This window comes from Barbus barbus (assembly GCF_936440315.1).
Source record: "Barbus barbus genome assembly, chromosome: 13".
Classification (NCBI taxonomy): Eukaryota; Metazoa; Chordata; class Actinopteri; order Cypriniformes; family Cyprinidae; genus Barbus; species Barbus barbus.
In genome coordinates this window covers 5297822-5322916 of record NC_136741.1, presented here as the reverse complement: position 1 = coordinate 5322916, position 25095 = coordinate 5297822, and the positions used below count along the sequence as shown (strand labels likewise).

General features: G+C 40.6%; 1 protein-coding gene across 1 annotated transcript in view; it reads left to right on the top strand.

Annotated features, from left to right (window-relative positions):
* The window catches only part of LOC306879374 (phospholipid phosphatase-related protein type 5-like), a gene marked incomplete at its 5' end in the record, with an annotated part of 51774 nt that overhangs the window by 7196 nt on the left and 19483 nt on the right, over positions 1-25095 (top strand). The window contains one exon of the mRNA XM_079432248.1: positions 10173-10361. Within this exon, the coding sequence (XP_079288374.1) occupies positions 10173-10361 (189 nt within the window). The remainder of the gene's footprint in view (positions 1-10172; positions 10362-25095) is intronic.

The window sequence follows — 25095 nt, the reverse complement described above, 5'->3', positions numbered from 1 at the left end:
GATTAGATAAGACCAGAGATAAGAGACTAATTCTGAACTTCCACAGAACAGCAGAAGTGGGAGGAACACGTGGAAGTGTTCGCCAAGAGGAAAGATTGTTACTTTGATGATCACAATTTTGCCTTAGTTCTTTGCAGGCCAATCACAAAAGCAAGTCAAAAGCAAATTAAGAGAAGAACGCAATGTGTTGCATGAAAATATAATCGTAAAATATGCAACTTAAAGAAATGATCCTTTGGGAGAATGTGTCCAAGTAGAAAAACAGAAGTGCTCAGTAGAAACTTATAATATGCACATACAATGTAAAAGAAGAACGTTTTATTGGAAAAAGCTAAATCTGTGACATCAAGGAATGTTTATCCATGAATAATGAATTTGGCTTTCTGAGGAAAAAAAGATCTGGTAGAATTTGAGCAGATTGCACAAAAAAATGTAAGTTTTTATTCTGTTCTAAAGTAGGTCTCTTGTTTTATACTTTTTGTAATAGTAAAACCTTAACTAATGTATTCTCTTGTGTGCAGAATACATGGGCAATCATGCAGTTGTTTCACTGAATGATTGGTAAACGTGCATTTATGAATTCTCAATTCAACTTTAATTTGGTGAAACAAACAACAATAAAATCATACAAAGGAGTTCTATTTAAAGTTTTTTTTTCCTCAGAGGTTTTCAAACCCAGGTTGTTTTTCATCTCAAATCATTTATTTTAACAGTGTGTGGGCATCAATGAACATCCTACAGGATCCCACACCTTCAGTTGGATTACAATCAACAAGTTGTGAAATGTAACTCAAAATGTCTTTAGCCTAGACTACATAAAGAATACTGCAGTCATTTCTGCACTCAATACAGCGGTTTAATTTCCCCAGGTGCAATATAGGATTATATATTGCTAGCTTTGCTATTGTAAAAAAGTCGAATGCATGCTAAAGTAAAGATGTAGCTTACTTCTCAGCTAGTGGCTCTTTGGGTTTTCTTGGAACAGCAGGAATAAGAGTAATAGGAATGATTCACTTCTGAACAAAGTTTTTCAATTTGTACTTCTATAAATAAAACCCTCAACTTTTTGTATTGCATGCTTGCCATCTGTTCACCACGGTTTCGCATATGGTGCTAAAGCATTTATTTCCATCACTCTCCAAAAAAGCATTTGATAAATCCATTGTGTAGGGGACACACACACACTGTATATAACCTTCTGTATGATTCAGCAAATTGCAAAGCAGCCTGATTAAAGAAATATTTCTTGGATGAAGTGTAAATAAACAATATATCTGTGGTAGGTAAATCTGAAAGAAAACAATCTTTGAACTATATTTTACTATGAATTTTGTGTGCTGCCTTTGAAATACAGTACTGTATGTGAACAGCAGAGGGCACAATTATCCTATTGGACTGGTTGGGAAGCTGCCTGGCAATTTTTTTATTTAGGTGAAACTATTAAGCTGTAATATTGCTTAATAATTTTCAAGATTTTTACTGTCATTTGTCAGGAAGACTTTACTGTTAAATTATTCATTTTACACGCTTTAACAGTAAAGATGCAAGATCACCCTGCTGCAAACAAGCAAACTAAAATGCTTAATTCTGCATGAGTTTTTGCTGGTTTTAAGTGGTTTAAGATTGGTTTAAGTTTATATTCTCCCCAGCCTGACAAAGCTTAAGCTGATTTCATTAATTGGTCAGCTAGTCCACAAACCCATCGAAAACTGACATAACCAGCTTGGTCTGGCTGGCAGACTGGTTTAAGCAGTTTTTCCTGTGCAAAACTGCTAACGGCAATAGTTAAAGTTTCTTTCTCTCTGTCACCCTCTTGTCAGTTTTTGACAGAGTGGCAGAGTTAGCATGACAGCTGAATTTTTATCTGCTGGCACAGCAGTTAAAAATCCAGAAAGACAAAAAAACTGACTAAGCAATGGACTCGTTCCGAGAAATGAGGCTACAAAAGTGGGACCGCTCTTTAAAAGTCCCTCTGTGACATATTTCTCTCAACAAATAAACTGAGGACTGTATTTATAACATAAGCAGCACTCACCCAAAGATGTGTCAAAACCAGCCTTGTTTCTTGGATACATTTATAATTGTTTCATCTGACAATGTTGTTTATTTGACTTATGCCCATCTGTCCTGTTTTCCTGCTGTTTATGTGAATGTGTGACCTTTATTCTCTAGCATTGCTAAGCAAGCACACATGCATTCTGCTCGCAATTAGCACATCTATTGAAAATGAGATAATGAACTCAATTCTGTCACTCCTGTCAGGTCATTGTGCAATGCATTTATTTTCATTCATTTTTAAGAAGAACCTCAAGCATTAGTCTGAGTGCACTTTATTACAGACATTCACATAATAGTTAAGCATTCAGGCTATTGTCTTTCATTTTAGGCACTGTTATTGAATGAATACACAGTCACATCCGGTTTCTTTGCCTTTCAAACGTGTACACACATTACACGTTTGAGGTAATGAAATTGCACTTCTCTTACAGGTCCTGTTGATAATTTTGCATAAATCTATTTTGAGCTTCAAAAAAGTAATTGTATACACATGGAATATTATATAACATAATACAGCACACAAAAGAGTTTAGGATTCTCTTATGCTCAACAAGGCCATGTTTATTTGATCAGTAAAACATTAATACAATGAAATATCATTACAATTTAAAATGACTCTTTTCTAATTTAATATATTTAAAAAATGCAATTTATTCCTGTGATGAACAAAGGTGAATTTTTCGCATAATTTCTGCAGTCTTTGGTGTCACACAATCCTTCAGAAATCATTCTAATATACTGATTTGTTATTCTTATTTTTATCAATGTTGAAAACAGCTATGCTGCTTAAGATTTTTGTGGAAACTATGATACATTTATTTTCATGACTCTTTGATGAAAAGAACGTTCAGAACGGCATTTATTAGAATTTTTGTGACAATGTAAATGTCTTTACTGTCACTGTCATTGCAGTTTAATCCATCCTTATTATTAAAAATTAAGAACATCTTACAGTATATATATCAAGACTTGTAGATGGAATTTTTGGATTCTTGTGAAAGTTTTATCAGTTTAATTCTCTGTATATCAGATTTATTCCAAACCCGTTTAGAGAGGATTTCTCTGTGTTTATGTTTGAATGAGGATTATCTTCAAGCAAATTGTTAATTCCACACTAAAACTGTATTAGACTGTGTTTAGAATACTGTAATCATCACAGGATATGAGGCATGAGTGAATTATTATTCAAAGCCTTGTGTCAAGATTGAATTATTTCATTTGATTAACTGTTAGATGAAGCCATCAAAATTGTTAGCTGTAACCTACTTTGGAAAGCACCATTTTTACCCCTGTGACACAGGACTGTGTGAATGTGGCAGGATTCAAATTGGGTTTTATCTTATATTAGCCAGCAAAATAATCTTTAGATTGCATGGAAATCAGCCATCTGGTTTTTTTTTTTTTTGAGGTGGTGATTTTCATACCAGGAAGGATTTGAATTACAAAAATGTAAATTTGATTTGTAAATAAATTTGTAAATCATTGTTAGGCTTTTCTCAAGGACGATTCTCCATGGTTGGCCAGTAATGTGAGTTGGCTCGTGACAAACAAGATCATGTGTCTCATTACAAGGAGGAAATACTTAATAATGATATACTTAATAATTGTTCACCCACAGTATTGTTTTTGTTTAAAAGTAAATCATTGTAAACTGTAAACATCAAACTGTTGAAAGATATCCAGTATAATATCCGTTTCTAGTTTGATGTTGATGAAAGGCTACTGATGTGGCTGTTGAGTTACCTATTACATAAAAAGGTTCGGAAGCACTGTGAGGACTTACAAAGCAGACTAAAGCTGGGTGCAGATCTCTGTTGATAGCTTTTAGATGAGTGAGAGTGGAAAACTCATGTTCATGTGGGATAGGAGCTAGAAATAACATGAAAGCATGCACAGCAGAAGGAGACAGAAGCAGTCAGCAGAAAAGATCTTACTGGAGGAGAACAAGAACAAAGCAATAAGTAGGCAACAGTTTATACAAGAGCTTTGTGGTTTTTCAGAACTGTTTATCATGAACTCAAGCATTGGATGATAGAATTTGCCAATTATCATCTCTTCCAATTATCCCTACAAGACCAGGAGTAGAACTAGTCCTCTGGATCAGTTTATTTAGGTTTTGGAAAAAACATTTTTATTTGTAGACATGTACAGATGCATCTCAATAAATTAGAATGTGGTGGAAAAGTTCATTTATTTCAGTAATTCAACTCAAATTCTGAAACTTGTGTATTAAATAAATTCAATGTACACAGACTGAAGTAGTTTAAGTCTTTGGTTCTTTTAATTGTGATGATTATGGCTGCGTTGATTGTGGACTTCAGAAAACACAGTGGACCAACACCAGCAGATGACATGGCAGCCCAAATAGAGAGGGGGCTTTCCGTCTCGCGCTCGTCAGCCGCGAGCGAGTGCGAGCCGCGGGATGATGATGACGCGATCTTGCTGACATCATCTGATCCAGCGGTTGGTGCTCTGCTGGGTTATGCCAGGATGAGCAGATGTCTGAGGGTGAAAAAGTTGAGACTGAGCCCTCTCAATTCTCCTGCCCTTTGTATAACGAACTGTTGGAGATTATGGAACGCGCCACGGCAAGGCTTGACTTGCCGTGGAAGCGGGCCAAGATGGTGGCACCATGGGGTCGTCTCGATTTAAAAAAAAAAAGGGATGCGTGAAAACAGCTATGAGAGGATGCCCCCTGTGGAAGAGACGCAAGCCAGCTATCTCTCTGAGGGTGAGACATCCTCTCTCAAGGCTCCCTCCTTGCCATCTAGGCCCCTTCAGGAAACATCTCAGCGGCCTTCAAAACCTTTATTCCAAGAAGGTCCAGGTCTAAGCCCGAACAACGCAGGGGTCCTGGCCCATCTCCATCTGGGGATCAGAAATGGGCACAGAAGGCTAGTGTCGCGACTCGTGCCCCTCCCCCGCCTGCGGGTAGGGCTAGAGGGAGGCGCAGGTCAAAGAAAGGTAGGCAAGACCTGAGGGAGGTGATCCAGACGAGGCGTTCTCAATGCTCTCGTCCGGACAAGAGTAACACTATGAACATCTACTCCCTTCCCTCAGGGGGCCTGTCATCTGCCCTCATCTTCTCCTCTCTAATTCCCAAGCAACCACCGTTAATTCCACCTGACGAGGTTAGGTAGGAACCTAGGAACCTGCGTTTAAAAACATTGCAGTCTCTGTGCATGGACTTATGATGTTTTGGTTAAGTTCTATTTTTCATAGAAACTACCTTACTGATGGTGCGGACCCGACTCTTCGGACTTCGCCTCCGGGACTGATCTCATGTGCAGGAGCCATGGATAGGTGAGTACGATCCAGTTTTACAGTTCACTGGTATTGTTAGCCATTCTTTGCAGTTTCTGGGACCTGTTGTTTTGTGTTTTTCACCTCTTGTCTTCGACTCAGTGCAGTGGTGACCTCACTCGTCGATACTAGATCCAGGCTAGGATGAGAGCCCTGTTTCCGGCCTCATACCCCTGGATCGTGTGGCCCAGTCGTAGGTTTCTGTGGGAGCCTCCTTGGTCATCAGGTCTCCAGCCCTACAATGCCTGGACCTACGGGTCTTTTAACATCAATTCTTGGCATAGGGACACCTCCTTTGAGAAAGGTGCATGGCTATCTGAGGATATCTAAGTGCTAGCTCAGGGACTGCTCCCCTTCCGGGGGGTTTTAAGTAGCAATCTCCCTGCTCCCTTCCTGCACCCTATGCTCTCCTGGCTGGTCGAGCTGGCGTTGCTCCCCTCACCTTAGAGGGTCACCTATGAGCATGCCACTCCCTTCTGGGCGTCTGATGTGCTCTCCTTGTTGGTAGAGCTAGCATTGCTAGACGGTGTTTACAAATCCATGTTATGATAAGTGAGCACACTAGTCTCTGTGCACTTTCTGAAAGGCACGTTGTGATAAGATCGCACACCAAGTGTTTTGCAGTCTTTCTAAAATCCTGTACGGTATGGGTTATGCGCTGAGGCTTCGTGCCCATTCTTTGAGTCGGTCAGGCCCCGGTTTCACCTTGGGCCCCACTCTACCTATGTATCCCCAGTGATACTATTTGAACAGGGTGTTGCTACCAAGGATCTGTTGAGACAGTTCCTTCAGCGAGCTCTTGCAGAGCAAGCAGTAGCCCCTGGGTGACAGGCCAAGACTTAGTTACTATCCTAGGCTCTTGGTCGTATCCCCTTAAAGGAATCTCTTCTTCTGATTCCAAGCCTTTGAGCTCTACCCTGAGTCCAGGAGGCCCGGCCCCTAACAGGTACGTTCTGGGGTATGCAGCTCAGGCCTTTGGCCGAAGGGGATAATGTAACTGGCAGCCGTCGTACCGTCCCAGGGGCAACTCCCTTAGACGGGTAGAGTTGGTACTTAGTGCTTGCCTTTTGTGCTTGGCTTGTACTCCCCTCAGCATGGTGGCGTGGGTATTCCGTTCCCCATAGCGACCCTTAGAGGATGCAGTTCGAAGTTCCCTCGAAAGGGACCGTCTCAGGTTACATGTATAACCATGGTTCCCTGAGAGTAGGGAACGAGACACTGCGTCCTCTAGGTTCGGTGCCATGCTTCGGACGCAAGCTTCAGACGAAGAAGTGAATGACGTATTTTCCCGGCGCCGCTTTATACTGCGGTTGCGCCAGTAGTGACGTTATAGGCTGTCGCCGGCCAACATGTGGTGTTTTTGTATGTATGCTTCAGACATGGGTCACGCTGACAGCGTTCCCCATAGCGACCCCTAGAGGACGCAGTGTCTCGTTCCCTACTCTCCGGGAACCATGGTTACACATGTAACTTGAGACGTCCTTTTTTCCACAGCCCAGGTAAGACGCTTCTGGCGTTGTCTCTGGTTCAGAAGTGGCTTGGTAGCCCTTTTCCTGAAGACGTCTGAGCGTGGTGACTCTTGATGCACTGACTCCAGCTTCAGTCCACTCCTTGTGAAGCTCTCACAAGTGTTTGAGTCAGCTTTGCTTGACAGTATTCTCAAGCTTGCAGTCATCCCTGTTGCTTGTGCACCTTTTTCTACCCAAATTCTTCCTTCCAGTCAACTTTGCATTTAATATGCTTTGATACAGCACTCTGTAAACAGCCACACCTTTCAGTAATGACCCTCTGTGACTTATCCTCTTTGTGGAGGTCGTCAATGTTCGTCTTCTGGATCATTGCCAAGTCAGCAGTCTTCCCCATTATTGTGGTTTCAAAGAACAAGAGATACCTGGAATATACTGTAGGGATGGTCATTAATTGAAACTCAAATGTAAATGTTCTAATATTTTGAGATACTGATTTTTGACTTTCATGAGCTATAAGCTCTAATCATCAAAATTAAAACAAAAAAACTTTTTAAATGTTTTACTTTACATGCAATGAATCTAAAATATATGAAAGTTTCACTTTTTGAAATAAGTTACAAGAAAAAATGAACTTTTTCACGACATTATAATTTATTGAGATGCACCTGTAGTTCCGGAGTCTCTGCTGGAAGTTGCACATCTACTGGCCTTTCTTAACTGTAGTTTGTCTGGGAGTCATAATTGTTGAAGGTATTATTTGTGATGGAATATATATAAATATATATATATATATATATATATATAAATATATATATATATATATATATATATATATATATATATATATATATATATATATATATATATATATATATATATATATAATTTCAAAGGTTTATGTCTGACAAAGGACTGTAAATCCCATAGAAAGACACTGAGGGACCACCATCGAGGGATGCATTACCCCAAACTAAATGCCATTTTTAACATGGAGTTTTACAATTAAATTATTAGGTTTTTGCTGTTGAATGTTATGGGGGTAATGATTAATTCAGAAAATGTCTTAATAATAGGTTAAGCAAGTAAATTTATTCACAGCACACCCCATTGTTCACAGTTAATATTATTTCTTTGTACCTACGCAACCCAGGCAATGATGAGTTCTGTGAAACATTAGCCGCTTTTCCACCAAAATTACCTGGAACTATATGTCGCAGAAAAGTTTTTTGTTCACTGAACGCTCTCTCCTCCATATCACAAGTAGACACACCTCTTACTGCTGACTGGCTACAAGTTTGTTTTGGTACTCGGCCCCAGCCCCCGACTCAGTTTTCTAAAACATTTTTGAAAAATGACATACCCTGCCTTTAAATTGGATCACTGTGATGATTTCCACGACACTGAACTATTGAGCTTTACGAAGCTGATTTGTGTGAGCAAAATACTGATAAAGACTATAACTTAACAGTTTTCGAAAATGTTGTCAAAAATTATAATTTGATGTTAGAAGCAACAAACATTATTTTTTAAAGGGGGAAATATCACAACATAACTGGGTTGAACAAAGTACAGCAATAAAGACAAATTCAGTGTTTTCTCACCATTAGAAAAACAGTGAAAGCATAGCATTGTAATTTCAATAAAAGGCATTACATTTTTATTCAACCCAGTGTAATATTAATGAATGGAGGCATAAGAACATTGACTGATAGTGAACATTGACTGAAATAGGACATTAGTGGAAACAATGGTGCACCTACACATGCGTGCAAATACTTTTCACACTACAGCACTTTCCATCTCTCTCTCCCATTCTCTTTCTAGGGTTCTATTTTTTTCTCACCAATCACATTTAAGAATGCTAGATGGTGTCACAAGGAATTATGATTTATTTGTGAAGGTCTCAAGACACTTGTCCATCAGAGGCACAACACGCTGTGCTTTTAAAGGGTTAGTTCACCCAAAAAAGGAAAATTCTGTCATTAATTACTCAGCTTCATGTCATTCCAAACCCTTAAAACCAACACCAAAAACAACGCTGATTACGTTGATTTTGTTCTGGGGAACTCTCAAAAAATTGTTAAATAAATTATGTTATTATCGTTTTCTTTGCACACAAAAAGTATTCTCATAGCTTCGTAAAATTACGGTTGAACCACTGATGTCACATGGACTATTTTAACAATGTCCTTGCTACGTTTCTGGACCTGGAAACATTGCAGTTGCATTGCTGTCTATGGAGGGTCAGAGAGCACTCAATTTTTATAAAAGATATCTTAATTTGTGTTACGAAGATGAACTAAGGTCTGATGGGTTTGGAACAACATGAGGATGAGTAATTAATGACAGAATTTTCATGTTTGGGTGAACTAACCCTTTATTTATTAGACTAGAATCAACTCTGTTACCTAAGTTATTGTAAGAAAAAAAAATGGTTTGTCAAATGTTAAAATCTGTTGGTTCCAAACTAGCAAACCCCATTCTGAGCCACAGTTTAGGCTAAATATGGAAGCCATTCTGCCATGCCATTTTTAATACATTTTTATGTATGAAGTGTATATTGCTGGAAAATACAAATTGCAAACTAACAAAAACATGCTGTATGCATGGCTGATATAATATTTAGGGTTGTCGCTCAGTCAACATTTTCTGAAGATTCTGAAAAAAAGCATGCAATTTCACTGACCATTTGTTGGGAATAACATTTTTTTTAGAGTTTCAGGCCCTACTTGTACTCTATTCTGTGAAAGTGCCATTCCATCAATTTTTGAAATAAATGGCATACTATTTATCTTTGCTGCCTAAAAATCTAAAAGAACTGCATGTTATACTTGTAGTGATGTTCCCCGTTTCCTCTCCCGCTGTGAGCACAGATGCACACGCCCCCCTTCCTCTCTCACTCTCTCTCTCTCTGTCTCTCTCTCATCCCTCCAGTCCTTCTCTCTCTCTCTCGTGCTCTACAACATTACCATCTCTGTTCCTCCTCCTTTATTTTTCTTCTCTCCCTTGATCATTCTCATTTGCTTGTTTTCTTTTCCGTAAAATGCCTCTTTCTTTATTTGTGTCTTCCATGCCTCTCTTTTTTTATTTCTATAGATAGGCACAGCTGAAGAGATTCAAGCCGTTCTCTCAGCATCCTTTCATGCTGCCTTCACTCATCCACGCCACAAAATCTTCTGTCACTTCTCTTACGGGGGGAGAATTGTCTTTTTTATTTTCTTGTGTTTATTCCTTCACTCAGCCGAAGATTCCGACTGCAGCTTGTGTTTTATTCCAGAACACCACCATCCACGTATTAGAACGGATTTTCTATTCTAAACTGGAATCATGTTCTATTTCCAGCTGGTGATCATGGCAGGAACGGTTCTCCTGGCTTACTACTTTGAGTATACGGACACATTCCCAGTGCACGTTCAAGGATTCTTCTGCTTCGATAAAGCCTTCTCCAAGCCGTATCCAGGACCTGAAGATGACAGCAATGCTGCTCCGGTGCTGGTGTATTCGCTGGTCACCGCCATCCCCACCGTCACCGTAAGAGTTCTACTGCCATTCATAAACTCCCACTTCTCTGAGGTGCCACACGTGTGTACGTCATTGTGTCGGTGTGTGGGATCCTTAATGAGTGTGTTTAAATGTGAATGTTTATTAATGTGATCTTATGCATCTGCTATTTTACAAACTCATTCAACTCATTTCTCATTTGTTAACAATCTGGATAAAATAATAAGAATCTACTTCTAAAGACATTTTATTTCCTCCTAAAATTTCTTAGGAGAAATCAAAATTATACAAAATGTGACTTTTAAGTATTGTTCACATATAGTATAAGTATATAGCTATAAATTGTGAATAGCAGATTTTGATTTCATATTCAAATCTCTTTTAATTGCTCTTTAATGCATTCTAGGGAAAATAATTGTGCTATTCAAGAGAATTATCATTTACTTTCAAGACAGATGAGAAAGAGAAAGGAGAAAAAAATCTTAAATGGTCCAGCTAGTAAACACTCAGAGTGAACAGCTATATTGTATGTAATATTTGTAAGGTTTGTTTTAGGTGCTTTCATACTGGCTTTGGTTGATCACCTAGTACTGGTCAGGTTGGTTCACTTGCCAAAAAAAAAAAAGAAGATTAACCAGCTTGTGTCAGTTACTCATCTAAAACAAATCCAACAGAGCATACAGTGTTTTTTTGTGTGTGTGTCATCTGTGTGGCTGCTTGCAGCAAACCCAATAAGTTTAGAAAATCTTTAGTTTGCAGTGAATGTTTGGTCACATTTACCATAGTTCAGCGAATTCTGCGAGTGAAATCCAGTCATTTCAATAGGAATCCAAGCAGTCGGGAATTTCTGCATGCTGATTGGTTATATAAATTCACCTTTTTGACCAACAGCAAGCTTCTTTGTTTGTAAATGAGCTGTGCGAGCAGTTCTTGATGCATTGGTACATTTTATAGTGGACTATTGACCTTTTTGCCCACAAAATTTCACTAATGTTACCCTACCTTAAGAGGTTTAACTTACTGTAAAACGTTTGTCTCTTTTGCTCACCAAGGCTGCATTCAATCAAAAATACAGTAAAAACAATAATATTGCAACAACTGTTGGAGCGCTCAATTGTGAACCCAGCGTTGTCAAGGTAACATTTTGTCCGTCATTCCCTTCGCCAAGAGAGTTCCAAACGCTTATACGAGACAGTAATGCCCTACACCCTTCAAAGAACACACCTCAAGGGCTTTGCCCTTCGGAGGGAGTAGGGCATAGGGAATTCGCCCATGATTCGACTATCAATCCACTATCGGCAAGATTTTAAAATTCCAATTTGTCTATGAAAATCCTTAGTCGAGGACACCCCTAGTTGTGTGGCTAGAAGCGTTCATGTACTTGTGTAGGGCATGTTGTGGGCCTGCTCTGTCTCTTGTTTGGATGTCAGGGTTGGGACATCATGTCTTTCTTATTTAGGCCAGTCCCAGCATTAGTGACATTAACAAGGTCAGATCTCTACAGTGTGATGCAGTGCAGTGAATGGAAGCTAGATGAGGTCAACACAAGAGTCTCGATTCAGCTAGCCAGGAAAAAATACAGATTTCCCAGCGGTATCAAATGATTCATTATCAGAGGGAGGGTGAATTCATGTATGTCTCACCCAACATCACAGAAACAGATGGTGAGATACCACATATTCAAACATCAGAGAGGCTTTCTTCACTTTTGAGTATTTTTACACACACTGCACACACACACACACATACACGTTCCTCATCTGTGCAAATGAGAGCAGAAGGTGAAAAAAGCTTACCATCTTGTCTTTCTTCACATGGAGATGACAGCAGTGTGCACAGGGACACCTGAGGCTCCCTCTGTGCGCTGAGAAGCACCTGAGGTTTAATTTGGGCAAAGCTGTGTGTTTTTCTTGCCATGTTTATCTAGTCTATGTGTTTGAATGTGAAATTATTTTAGTGATACGTTTTCGGCAAAATTGACATCAGATTGCGTTGCGTGGGGACGTAATGACGTGTGCCATTAATCGATCTATGAACTATATAATGTAAAACGGGAACATGAAAGGAATATTCTAAAAGCAACTCATGTAAACACCTTAATCATAATATTGTCTTATTCAGAATAAGGTAAATAATTTGATTACTGATGTCCATGTAAACGTTGTCAGTGATTCTGTCTACACTGGATGCAGCGTGATGCAATGTGACACAACGTACATGTTTCATTAAGGAGAATTCCAACAGTCACTTTGTTGCATCCAGTGTAGCCTGTTGTAGTGGGATGCAACGTGATGCAACAACGGTCACATCTAGTGTGGACATGGTGTTAAGATCACAAGGAAAGCAATATAAAAAGTCTTTCCACAATTTGGCATACAGCATCTTGTAATAAGGCATCTCTATCATTATGTTGCTTGAGTAATCCTGTGTTTGCACCTCTTTCATTTTTACTCACCTTCTACTACATATGCAAATTGTTGGGCAGGGCTAAAGAGGCAATGATGAAGAAGCAGGTGTTGATCTTCTGCAGGTCTTTCATCACACTACCACATCATACTGAGATAAAATATGAGGCAAACTGTTTTGGCAGCTTGGTTTCAATAAAAGCTGTTTTTGGATTTGTAGTACAAGGACCTTTATATGTCAAAAGATCAAAGGAACCTTCATTTTTCATTTCATGACTTGTTTTTTATTTTGATGTTGATGTGAAATGTGATCTGGACATTTCTTCTCTTTCATGATAGATGAACATATCTATGTAGGAACACTGTGTGCATGTGTGTAAGCATGCTCTCTTTGTGTGTAACTGCTTTTTCTCTTTGTCTTGAGGATAGTGAGCATTTGCATCTGTGCCCTGTGTGCGTGCATGAATGTGTGTGCACATGTGTGAATATGTGGGTTCTTGGAGTGTGTGTGGGCGGTTAGAGGTTTCTATCTTTTGCTGAGAGTAGAATCTGTAAACAGTGATAGTGAAAAGGAAAAACTCTCCCGTCAGTTCTAGCGCCTTAAACAAGGCATCTTTCCCCTCTATAAACACGTGTTTGAACCCCGCTGAAGGGCTTAATTATTGAGACATGCTGCCTCTCCACATCTGAAGATGTCAAGTGGCTCTCTAATTCACAGCAGTCACAGACATTTGTGTTCCCTAATGAGTGGAGTGCTGGATTGAGGTCAGTTCCATTTCACTACAGATAATTTAACAAGGAGGAGTGAAATTCAGTTCACAATGCCTTGAATTTATTAAAAGCAATAGTTTCCTAAAAAAAATTTATTCATGTTCCTGTCAACATTTATTCATTTTTTGATAAAACCCATTTTCTGTTAAACACAAAAAAAGTTATTTGGCTGAATGTCCAGGCTGCTGTTTTCCATACAATAAGAAAAGTAGTTTAATGACATTATTTTTTTAAGTCTTTGAATGTTCACATTTGTAGTAGCTCTCAAATTTCAGTCGTGTTTAAATGTGATGTCATCAATCATTGTACCAGGATTGGACACACTTCAAACTTCATTGATTTTCATGTCTTTGACCGATTGCTGTTGAAATTGAATCTAGTGTGATGCATCTTGACATGCTGTATTTAGATTTCAGAGCTACTGCACATTGGAGAGTATGATTTTCAGCTAATAATGACTAAATTTCATACACAACGATATAATATAATTTCAGAGGACTTGGAATATAGTGTATAAGTCAACAACTTTTTTTATCAAGGACTTTTATTGGAAGGAATAAATTTGTTACAAAGCATTCATAGTGTTGCAGTCACAAACATGAACATTAGCAAAGCCATTTGTTTATTCAGCAGCGTGCCATGTCTTGATGAGCCCTGGTGGAGTGAAGTCAATGAAATGAAACATAATGTAGACAGTTAACAGAGAAATGTTGAAGGTACAATAGTGAAAATAGCCTAGGGTCGAAGAGTAGGTGGGAAATGGACATTTAACACTTAATTTAGATAAGAACATACATGTCTAAGATTTGTTTAACATGAAGTGCATTAAAAATGAAATTGTAAAATGCTGGACTGAAATAAGTATAACGGTTATAGAGATGTTGAAGGCTTCAAGTATTATATAATGAGTCCAGATGAGGTGGTATGAAAAAGGTCCCTACAAACCTCACAAACCCACACCATAAAAACACTGATACAACAAAATTTTGCACAAGTTACATAAGTATTTGTTGCTGTTAATATCCATTTGAAATCCACTTTTTACTTAAGGAAACATGGTCAAAGTCTGATCAGAAAAACATGCCTATTCTGACATTTTGCCGAAACTACGAAAACGTATCTATATATACAATTCACTGCATTTTCCAGCTGAAATTAACTTTAGTAACAGTAAATCTCCAATTACCTTTAATCCTTTTCATGCCAATTATGATTACAGGTGTAGATCTTTTGACCTCAAAACACATTTACCATAGTGCATGATTTGTAAAATAATACATTTTGATGTTTGCATCACATAACTAGCTCCATATGTATATGGCTTTTCTAACATAACAAAATTGCTCGGTAGCACACCTGGTACAGCATAGAAATGTGGAGCATAAGCAATGGACCACAGCAACCAACATAATAAAATGTTGCTAGATTCATTTTCAACTGTTTCAAGTAAAACTGAACACACTTTTATGACCACTCCCTGGACATTTCACTTTGAAAGTGTTGCGAAATGTGCAAGAAGCAACATAATATAATTTTGCAGAAATGTCGCAACAGGCACTTTTTTTCAGATTAGCTTGGGTTGAAATCATCTCAAAGCCCAATATTTACTGTATATACCAATATGTTACTGTCCAATAAATAGTTTAAATAGTTTATGTGTTGTGTTATTAGCTTGTTGATGCAAGCACCACTGTTATTATTGCTCATACTTGGGGCTAGTAATTTGAAAAAGTTTTAAGCGTTAACCTTCAGCGCTGTTTGTGCTACAGGCATGAATAAAACCTCAGATCATGCCAGTAAACAACCACTAAAAATCAAACCTTGTTGTTGTTTGAAAAAATTATACAATAACTTTTGTGTGTGTGTTCCATGGAACAGTAACATCAGGTGAAACTAGTCCATTAATGGTGCTTTAATGAAATCTACAAATGCTGACAAATGCACCTTAAATTATTCATGCTGTGATGTGTTTTTGGCAGTCTGTTTTTCTGGTAAATATGGAAGTTGTGTGTTTGATCTGAAGTGGGCTCTGGCCCAGAAGAGATATAAAGCATCATGCAGTCAGAGGCTGCAGCTGGAAGATGTCACAACTCTTCATTCATGATGGATGTTTGGGGACCATGTGCTCCTATATGCCAGTGCTATGGGTTTGCCATAAGTGCATTTCTGTAGCCTCATTCTGTTTGTCTGAGGATGCTAGTGGAGAGATAGTGGAGAAAGAGAGAGACTTATTTATTTAAGCAATATCAAACACAAAACCATGTTATATCACCTGCTCTTGTCTGGAATGTTGGGAACACAGGCAATCAGAGTCATACAAACAGTTAAATGTCCTGTTATTGATTGGCCAATCAAATTTGAGTACAGGAACTAATTGTTTTTATAATTGATGTGAGATTGGGTGATGCTCTTACAATACATTTTAAAAGGAAAAATAATCTGTGGAAAAAACGGAGCTGTGTTTGCTAAAACTTTACCGTAACAAAATTTGATGGATTACATTATTTTACAGTAAAATGAATTTACATTTACAGTTATTTTTTTTATTTATTTCATTAACTAATATAATGTTAATATACTAACCTATGGAAGTATGAAAATCAGCTAACTTTCTAATATACTGACAACCATCAAAAAAACACAGGTGGTAAAGAGACACAAGCCCGGTCTTATTATTATTATTTTTGTATTTTTTTTTATTTTGCATGCTATTTATACACAGAAAGTGACTTTGGCATCCATATGATACACATGTGTTTGACGTGCATATAATACGCCGTTTTTGAGTGCATATGATACGCACTTTGTTGGCATGCATATGATGCACATTTTGGCAAACATACAGTATAATACGCACCCTAAACCTAACCATTGTGCAACATATGCACGCCAATGTCCATTTCTACATACTGTATAAATAGAAACACAAAAATCGTGCCATTTAAACGCACTCTCATGAGATCAGGTTAGAGCCACGTGACACTAAATAGTGCAATAAACATTAAGATGTAACATAAAATGCTAATTTACATGACAAAAAAAACACATCAAATGTGAACTTTCATATAAGGAATTCAAATATCAATTTATGATTTTTCACTATAAATTATTAGATGACTTTTTTTTTCCAAAACTGGAATATTACAAGAAATATCCCATTAGAATTCTTACTGTTTTACACCATATGGAAATAAACTTATTTTTAACCAATTAACAAGTTTTTACAGTAGCATTTTTACAGTCTTTCTGTCAATAATTACAACCATTTTTTTTAATAGCAATACAATACATAAAAAATGGATTTTAATAGGGCTGCATCAATCCATTTTTCATCTCTAATAAGTGTTTGAGAGAGGCAGAGAAATAGAAAACACTGGTGTAAAAGAGGAACGAGGAAGAGAGAGAGAAACATTAAATATGATATTCTCATTGAGATCCGTGTCATCCGCACTCAGCTCTTGTAAATGTACACCAATGCCCAGAGGATGTGTTTAACCTCTCTCTGCAGAGACAATCCACAGCCTAATCTTAGAAAGCCTTAGATTAAGGCATCAGCTTTTGTTTAACACTCCTACTCAGCCTTGGGAACACTGGGAGTTGGCCATGTGGGCATGGAGCGAGAGATGTGCTGGAGTAAAGAGAGAAGCGGGCCCATTTGTGGATGGGAATATGAAAAATGGAGAAAATGAAGGCCCTTTCGCATGACTTGTGTCAGGATTTCAGCAAACTGCTTAACACAAGCATCGTGCACGGCTGTGACCTTCACTTTGAAAAGCATCACTGAAGGGCGATTCTTCAAGGTTGCTAGGTAGCAAGAAAGCTGGAAGTGTGCACAGTAAAAGAGTGAAAATATGTACTTGAGTTTAAAATAGAATAGAAGGATTCATCAAACCAAATTGTTTGGCAATTAACAATGATAACTAGCATTAAAAGTGTATTTGCGAACAGAAATGTTTGCAAAGAGAAAAAAAAATTAACTGTAAATGTGCTTTAAAAAAAAAGCTTAGCGAAATTGTAAAGTTAAAAAAGAAAACAATTAATATTTCAAGGGTTTGGATTCTGTAAGATTAAAAAAAAAAAGTTAAGTTATATACAGAAAGGACATATTGCTGTAAATTTAACAAATTTTGTATTGTTACAATAAAATCTCACTTTTCTTTTCAACATTCTATTTATGAAAGTATCTTGAAAAAAATGTATTGTGGTTTTCACAAAAATATTGTTATGTTTATTATGTTAAACTGTTTTTAACATAATAAAAATGTTTTTTGAGCAGCAAATTAGCATATTGGAATGATTTCTGAAAGATCATTTGACATTGAAAACTGGAGTAATTATTCTGAAAAGCTATATATTATAATAGAAAATGTCTCGGTTACGTACGTAACCCTCGTTCCCTGATGGAGGGAACGGAGACGTTATGTCGTGATGACATAGGGATTTACTTGGAAGCACCAATCATCTCTGACTTAAGAGAAAACGCCAATGAATATTGGCTAGTGGATTGAGCCACTCCCCGTGCATACGGGTATAAAAGGGCGACAGGTGCATCCACTCATCAGGTTTTACCCGCTGAGGAGCCGAAAACGTGTCCCTGGCAACCAGCGATGATTCAGGATTGTGGCATAGGGACATAATGTCTCCGTTCCCTCCATCAGGGAACGAAGGTTACGTACGTAACCGAAACGTTCCCTATCTGTCGGTCACTACGAGTTATGTCGTGACGACATAGGGGTCGTATGGAAAGCGCCACAACCTGAACCCCATCACGACCTTGTGGCATGCAGATGTTGACAATCTAGTGCGTGACAGACAAATGCCATGCGAGGGTCGCAACCTTCCCATCGCCCCAGCGCAAATTCGCTATCCTTGGTGCCCGCAGGGACCACTGAGTACATTGCTGCTGGAGATAGCCAAGCCGCTGTTCCTTTCCCCAAGAAATCGGAAGGGATTTCGACCTTCTATTAAAGACCGCTTCAAGTCTTTCCTATTTGTTGTTACAGCTTGGCAGTAACGACAGGGAAGTGAGCCTTCCAGAGAAGGGCGCTACGGAGGCCACATCCTGTTCGAAGGGAGGTAACATGTGGAGACACTGATATGGATTGGCCCAGGCCTGGGGCAGTACTACATACGACTGGACCCTGGGGCAGATCCTACCTAGGAGTAGGGAGGAGGGCTGCCAGCAGGGCCTGACAGAGCTCTGTCAAAGGGAAGGCACGGGTTTACGTGAGGGAAACCGTACCGTGGACGAATACACGTGTGGGATTACCCGAAGGGAATCAGGCTATACGGACACCTAGCCGAGTACAGGGGCTGACCGGAGACCCGGGCGAGCTAGCACCAGTACTGGGCCTGGCGTCAGACTGCTTCGCCCAGTCTGACTGCCGGGGGTGCTGGTGAAGACACGGGGAGACAGGGAGAGCCCGAAGGGGAGGACCTTGTACTGCCATGCCCTACCTTCGAACGCAAACCGTAGGAACGGTCTGTGTCGCGGAAGGATCGAAACATGAAAGTAAGCATCCTTGAGATCGATCGCTGCAAACCAATCCTGGGGCTGGATGTACCTGATCATGCGCCTGTGCGTCAACATCTTGAACGGGAGCCTGTGCAGGCCCCGGTTCAAGACTCGCAATCCAGGATTGGTCGAAGACCACCGGCCTTTCTTGGGTACGATGAAGTAAGGGCTGTAAAACCCCTGCCTCATCTCGGCTGGAGGGACCGGTTCGATTGCATCCTTTGCCAGGAGGACAGCAATCTCCTCGCACAAGACAGGAGCTGAATCGCGTAGCTGAGTCGAATTGTGCGTGCGAGCCAACGAGACGGGCGCCGTGCAAGGGGCTCCAACGGCACAATGGTAGGTAGGCTGGATGGTACAGAAGGCGAAGGGGACTGGCTAGAGGTGCGTGGGGAGGCACTGCATCCCCGAATTGCACTCTCTTGGCCGCTGGCAAGATTGGTCGTGGGCGAGAGTGCGGAGGCAGCGCGTCGCATACGGTCAACCCGCGAACCTGATAACCCGGAGGAAAAGGAAATTGCTCTTTCTTTTGACGATATGGGTACCTTGAGCCAGCGGCGGAACAGAATGAAATGATTCTCTCCCAGCCATCCTTCGGGGGAAGGAGTGGCGCTGACCTCGCCATCTCCTGAGATAGAGCAGCTTCCCACATCTTCGGGTTGCCCGTGTCAGGACCGTTTTATCGCCTCCTTGGACGATATCGGGGCCAGCTGGAACACGGGGGGCGCCACACTCCTGCAAGAGGCTCACAAGGCGGAGCAGCTCAAGGGAACTCAGGAGGGCGCCCACGGTGACCAGCAGACTGGGGATTTCCCTGCGGTGGAGCGGTGCATCACGCCGGGGCAAGATGTGCTGGACGGCCTCGGTCTGCTGCAGTACTGCCGAACAGTCCAGCCTGGGAGACGAGAGCGTCGAGAAAGTGTACTTTGTCGACTTCGCCCCTCTCAGCAGGCTGAGCCATAGACGGCACTCTTGGACCACAAGTGTGTGGACATCGCCTTCCCGAGGGACTGCGCTGTGACTTCCGTTGCCCGTAGGGCAAGGCCAGTCACTGAGCGCAGTTCCTGCGTCAACCTCGGGTTGGTACTACCCTCGTGCATTTAATGCCTTGGCTTGTGTACTCGTAGGATAGCCATGGCATGCAGGGCAGGGGCGGCCTGGCCCGCAGCACTGTAAGCTTTGGCCGCAAGAGCAACTGTCAGCCTATAGGCTTTGGACGGGAGACGCGGACGATTCCTCCAAGTGGCGGCATTTCGCGGGCACAAGTGCACCGCGACCGCTCTCTCCACCTGGGGAATGTCAGCGTCACCCTTAGCCGCCCCGCCATCGAGGGTAGCGAGGATGGAGGAGGCAGACGCGCCGCTTCTGGCCGTAAAAAGGGGCCGTCCACGACTTCATCAGCTCCTCGTGCACTTCCGGGAAGAAAGGAACCAGGGCAGGGCGTGGTCGCGAGCCACAGCCCATGCCAAGGAGCCAATCATCTCACCGCGAGGGCTCGGGACTGGGAGGTGTGCACGCCTCCAGCCCGATCTTGCGGCGACCCGGGAAAGCACGGCCGTCAACTCTGGATCCGATTCGGCGGCGGCCGCGAACCCCGCAGCTTCGCCGAACCTTCATCCTCAGAGGACGATTGCCCATCCCCCGATGCCGCGATCGACATCTAATCCTCTATCTAATGAAAATGCTGGGCACGCCGTAAGACGGCACAGCAGAATCACCGGGGAGCCGCACAGAACAGCTACTGCAGGAGGAGTGAAAGGTCCGTGGGGACTGGCCCGGCAGAAAGGCTCTCACTGTAACCCTCAGATCGCCCAGAGCACTAGCTTGTGGCAGAGAAGCCAGCGCGGGTAGTGACAGAGGGAGCCCCTCCCATCCCCGTGAGGAGAGAGAGGCGCGATCGCAGCGCTGCCATGGTTACACGCTCAATGAACGCATAAACCATCCACGAACGCAGCTTCAGCGTGCTGGAAGCCCAGACACTGACGACAACGATCGTGGCTGTTGACAGAGGACAGGAAACGACCGCAACCAAGAGGACACGGCCGGAACAGCGTCTTTAAAAAGACGTGAACCGACCATGATTTGCTCTTTTAGGAAATCTGCTCTTTTAGTTGAAGTGCCCAGGGGAATCGCTGCAGACAGGACACCGCTGTTCGCACCGTGACGCCAACCAGAACAGCTTCCAGACAGATGATGAATGGCTTTGTGGAGATCAAAACGTTCATCCACTCGGCTCCGAAGCAAAAATCTGATGAGTGGATGCACCTGTCACCCTTTTATACCCGTATGCACGGGGAGTGGCTCAGGTATGCAAAATCCACTAGCCAATATTCATTGGTGTTTTCTCTTAAGTCAGAGATGATTGGGGCTTCCAAGTAAATCCCTATGTCGTCACGACATAACTCGTAGTGACCGACAGATAGGGAACAGTTTTAATAATAATATTTCCTAGAATCAATGTTTTTACCATATTTTTCATTAAATAAATGTAGCCTTGTCAAACATAAAAGACTTACCAATCCCAAACATTTGAATAGTAATGTATTTTAATCAAAAATAAAGTAAAATATATAAAATGCTAAAATAGTTTTCATATTTTTAATTTCTACAATATTTTTCACATTTATTTATTATTTGAAATGCATCATATATATATATTAAAATATAATATATATAATATTTAAAATATTTAATATTATATTAAAGCATGTTTGTTTTTGGTGTAAAATGCTGTCTGCCGCCTTTCATGGATAGCCACTAATTAAGGGTTTGTGTGAATTCTTGAGGTGCCATCAGCCAATCAGTGTTCCCAGTCATGATGTCATTTTCCTGCAGCTGCAAAGTGAATAGTCACTTGGCATTTGTGGTTCAAAATAACTTGGCTGCAGATCTAAACACCCAGAATTTGGCAGATTTTGAAACGTATACCTCCAGGTGGTCCTGCGCCAGACAAAGCAACTTCCATTGAGATGGGAATGCTAACGGAGAGCACTCTCTGTATTTTAGACCTGCCGTCACCAAGAAAAGTCATTCCAGAGGAAGTGCACGTTATTACATTTTGACAAATGCTTACAAAGACTGACATTTGTTTTTCCCCGCAGTAATGTGCACTGATGAATCATCTACAATGAGACTAAAAAGATGGTTTAGGAAAGTAAATGGGGTCAAATTTGATTTCATGTTGACTTTAAAGAAGACAATAAAGCATGAGAAATTAAGTCATTAGAATGAAGGAGAGAAGGAATTGGTGGTGGGTAGAGAGATAGAGGAATGATGCTAACCCAGTTTCCCTATATGGTACTTGGAGAGACGCCCGCAGAAAGACAGAAGGACAAATCCCAGAAATCAGGAATGACAGTGTGAAACCCACTAAAAGGACAAGAGAAAAGAACGACTAGATGAAAGAAATTGAAGAAGCTTGTAACAGTGGACACACATTATGGACAGATCAATGCAAACACACTGGTGCTGATATCTCTGTTTGCTGTATTCAAATGACAGCTAAACATTTGGATGACAGCATGTGGAAATGAATGTGATCTGTGATGTGTTGCTGTCTATTTGTGATCTGTATTGGATTAGCAAGAGCATGAGTGCATCAGCTGTCATACTGATGCCATGGTAACAATATGACAACAGATATTCGCTTGTATCCTCAAGCATGTCACCCAGATAAGATCCTAAGCAGACTGTCAGTCTCAGGGAGAACTGCATGGAAAGTCAGCTGAGCAAACTGTTACTTTTGAGCAGTGCATTGTTTCAGAATAAGCTCATCTCCAATTTGTTCTTTTATGTTGTCATTTATTCATCCTCATGCTGCTCCAAACCCGAATTACTGTTTTTTTTCTTTGGAACACCAAAGGAGAATGTTAGTAGAAGGTTAATGCTGCTGCTTTTTTGGTGTGAATGAGGAAATATATGGAAAAAAACAAATATGAAATGAGAGCTATGGTTATATTCCATGAACAGTGATATACATTTCTGTTTTTTTTTATATATATATATTTTACAGCTGGTGACCATGACTTTTGTTGTGTTGGAAACATGTTAGTAAGGACCTGCCTTTAAATTCCACAGAAGAAAAAAAATAAATATATGATTTGGAATGATATGAGGGCAAATATACAGTATGTGGTTTTTTTTGGCCGAACTTTACTTTTAATACACTGAACATGCTGATTAGACAGCATAATTATTGCACAGGTCTGCCTTAGGCTGGCCACAATAAAAGGCTACTCTAAAATGTGCAGTTTTACTGTATTAGGGGGGGTCCGGGGGGGTCCGAAAACCAGTCAGTATCTGGTGTGACCACCATTTGCCTCACGCAGTGCAACACATCTCCTTCGTATAGAGTTGATCAGGTTGTTGATTGTGGCCTTTGGAATGTTGGTCCACTCCTCTTCAATGGCTGTGCAAAGTTGCTGGATATTGGCAGGAACTGAAACACGCTGTTGTATACACCGATCCAGAGCATCCCAAACATGCTCAATGGGTGTCATGTCCGGTGAGCATGCTGGCCAAGCAAGAACTGGGATGTTTTCAGCTTCCAGGAATTGTGTACAGATCCTTGCAACATGGGGCCGTGCATTATCATGCTGCAACATGAGGTGATGATCGTGGATGAATGGCACAGAAATGGGCCTCAGGATCTCGTCACGGTATCTCTGTGCATTCAAAATGCCATCAATAAAATGCACCTGTTTCCCTTTTCTCTCTAGAAACGATGACCTTGCTCCAATTCCAAACAGACCCTTTAAGGCACATGATGTGTACAATGAATTATTAATATTGTTCTATGTCACTGTGGACTGGACGGTATATTATGTACCCAGTCCACCAAGAGAATTGGTTTGGCAGAGGAGAAGTGGACCAGCGCCTGGGGCACTGCACTGCCGGCAAAATGTCCAGTACCGTTGGTCGTGTGATACTGTCCTGCTCATAAACCACAGTTGTTCCATGTTTACCACCCTGCAGAAAAATCATCATGGTTATATGCATAGAATAATGATGTGCTGGGGTTCCTTCTAGGTTCCTTAACCAGCAAGATTTCTCAACCAGCTTCACCAGCCAAGTCTAAAAGACTAGTCTTACAAGTTTTTTAGGTCATACATTTAAGGAATAGTTCACCCAAAAATGAAAATTAGCTGAAAATGTACACGCAGTCAGGCCATCCTAGATGTAGAGGAGTTTGTTTCTTCATCTGTACAGATTGAGAGCCATGTTGTCACGGTGCACACAGCAAGGAGGCACGAGGAACACACAGACGAGGAGTAAACTCAAATCAACAGTCTTTAATACAAAGCCAACAGGGTACAACAAGGCAGGGCTGAGACACACAGGGAATGTAACAAGTAGACCAGACAAAAAAGAAGTAAACAGGCAGGAATTAAATACACAGGATGAAAATTGATAATTAATAAAACACAGCTGAAGACTAATGAACTAATAATCACACTAAACAAGGACAGGAAACAGGAAGGACCAAATAAGGGCATAAAGAAACAGGGAAAACCTAAAAAATAGAGCACATGGAAAACAAAACCAAAACAGACCATAAATGTGACACATGTAGCATTTCATCACTTGCTCACCAATGGATCCTCTACAGTGAATGCCGTCAGAATGAGAGTCCAAACATCTGAGGAAAAACATAACAATAATCCACATGTAATCCACACCACTCCACTATTCATTAATGTCTTTTGAAGCAAAAAGCTGCTTGCATTTTAATTTATTTTATATTTTATTATTTTATTAAGTTATGGAAAATGTCTTTATAGATTCTTTTAAACATGCAGCTTTTCACTTCACATGACATTAATTGATGGACTGGAATCATGTGGATTACTTGTGAATTATTGTGATGTTTTTATCAGCTGTTTGGACTCTCATTCTGACGGCACCCATTCACTGCAGAGGATCCACTGGTGAGCAAGTGATGTAATGCTAAATTTCTGCGAATGTATTCTGATAAAGAAACAAAATCATCTACATCTTGGATGTCAAGTCAAGTCAATATTATTTGTATAGCACGTTTAACAATGCAAAATTGTGTCAAAGCAGCTTTACATCG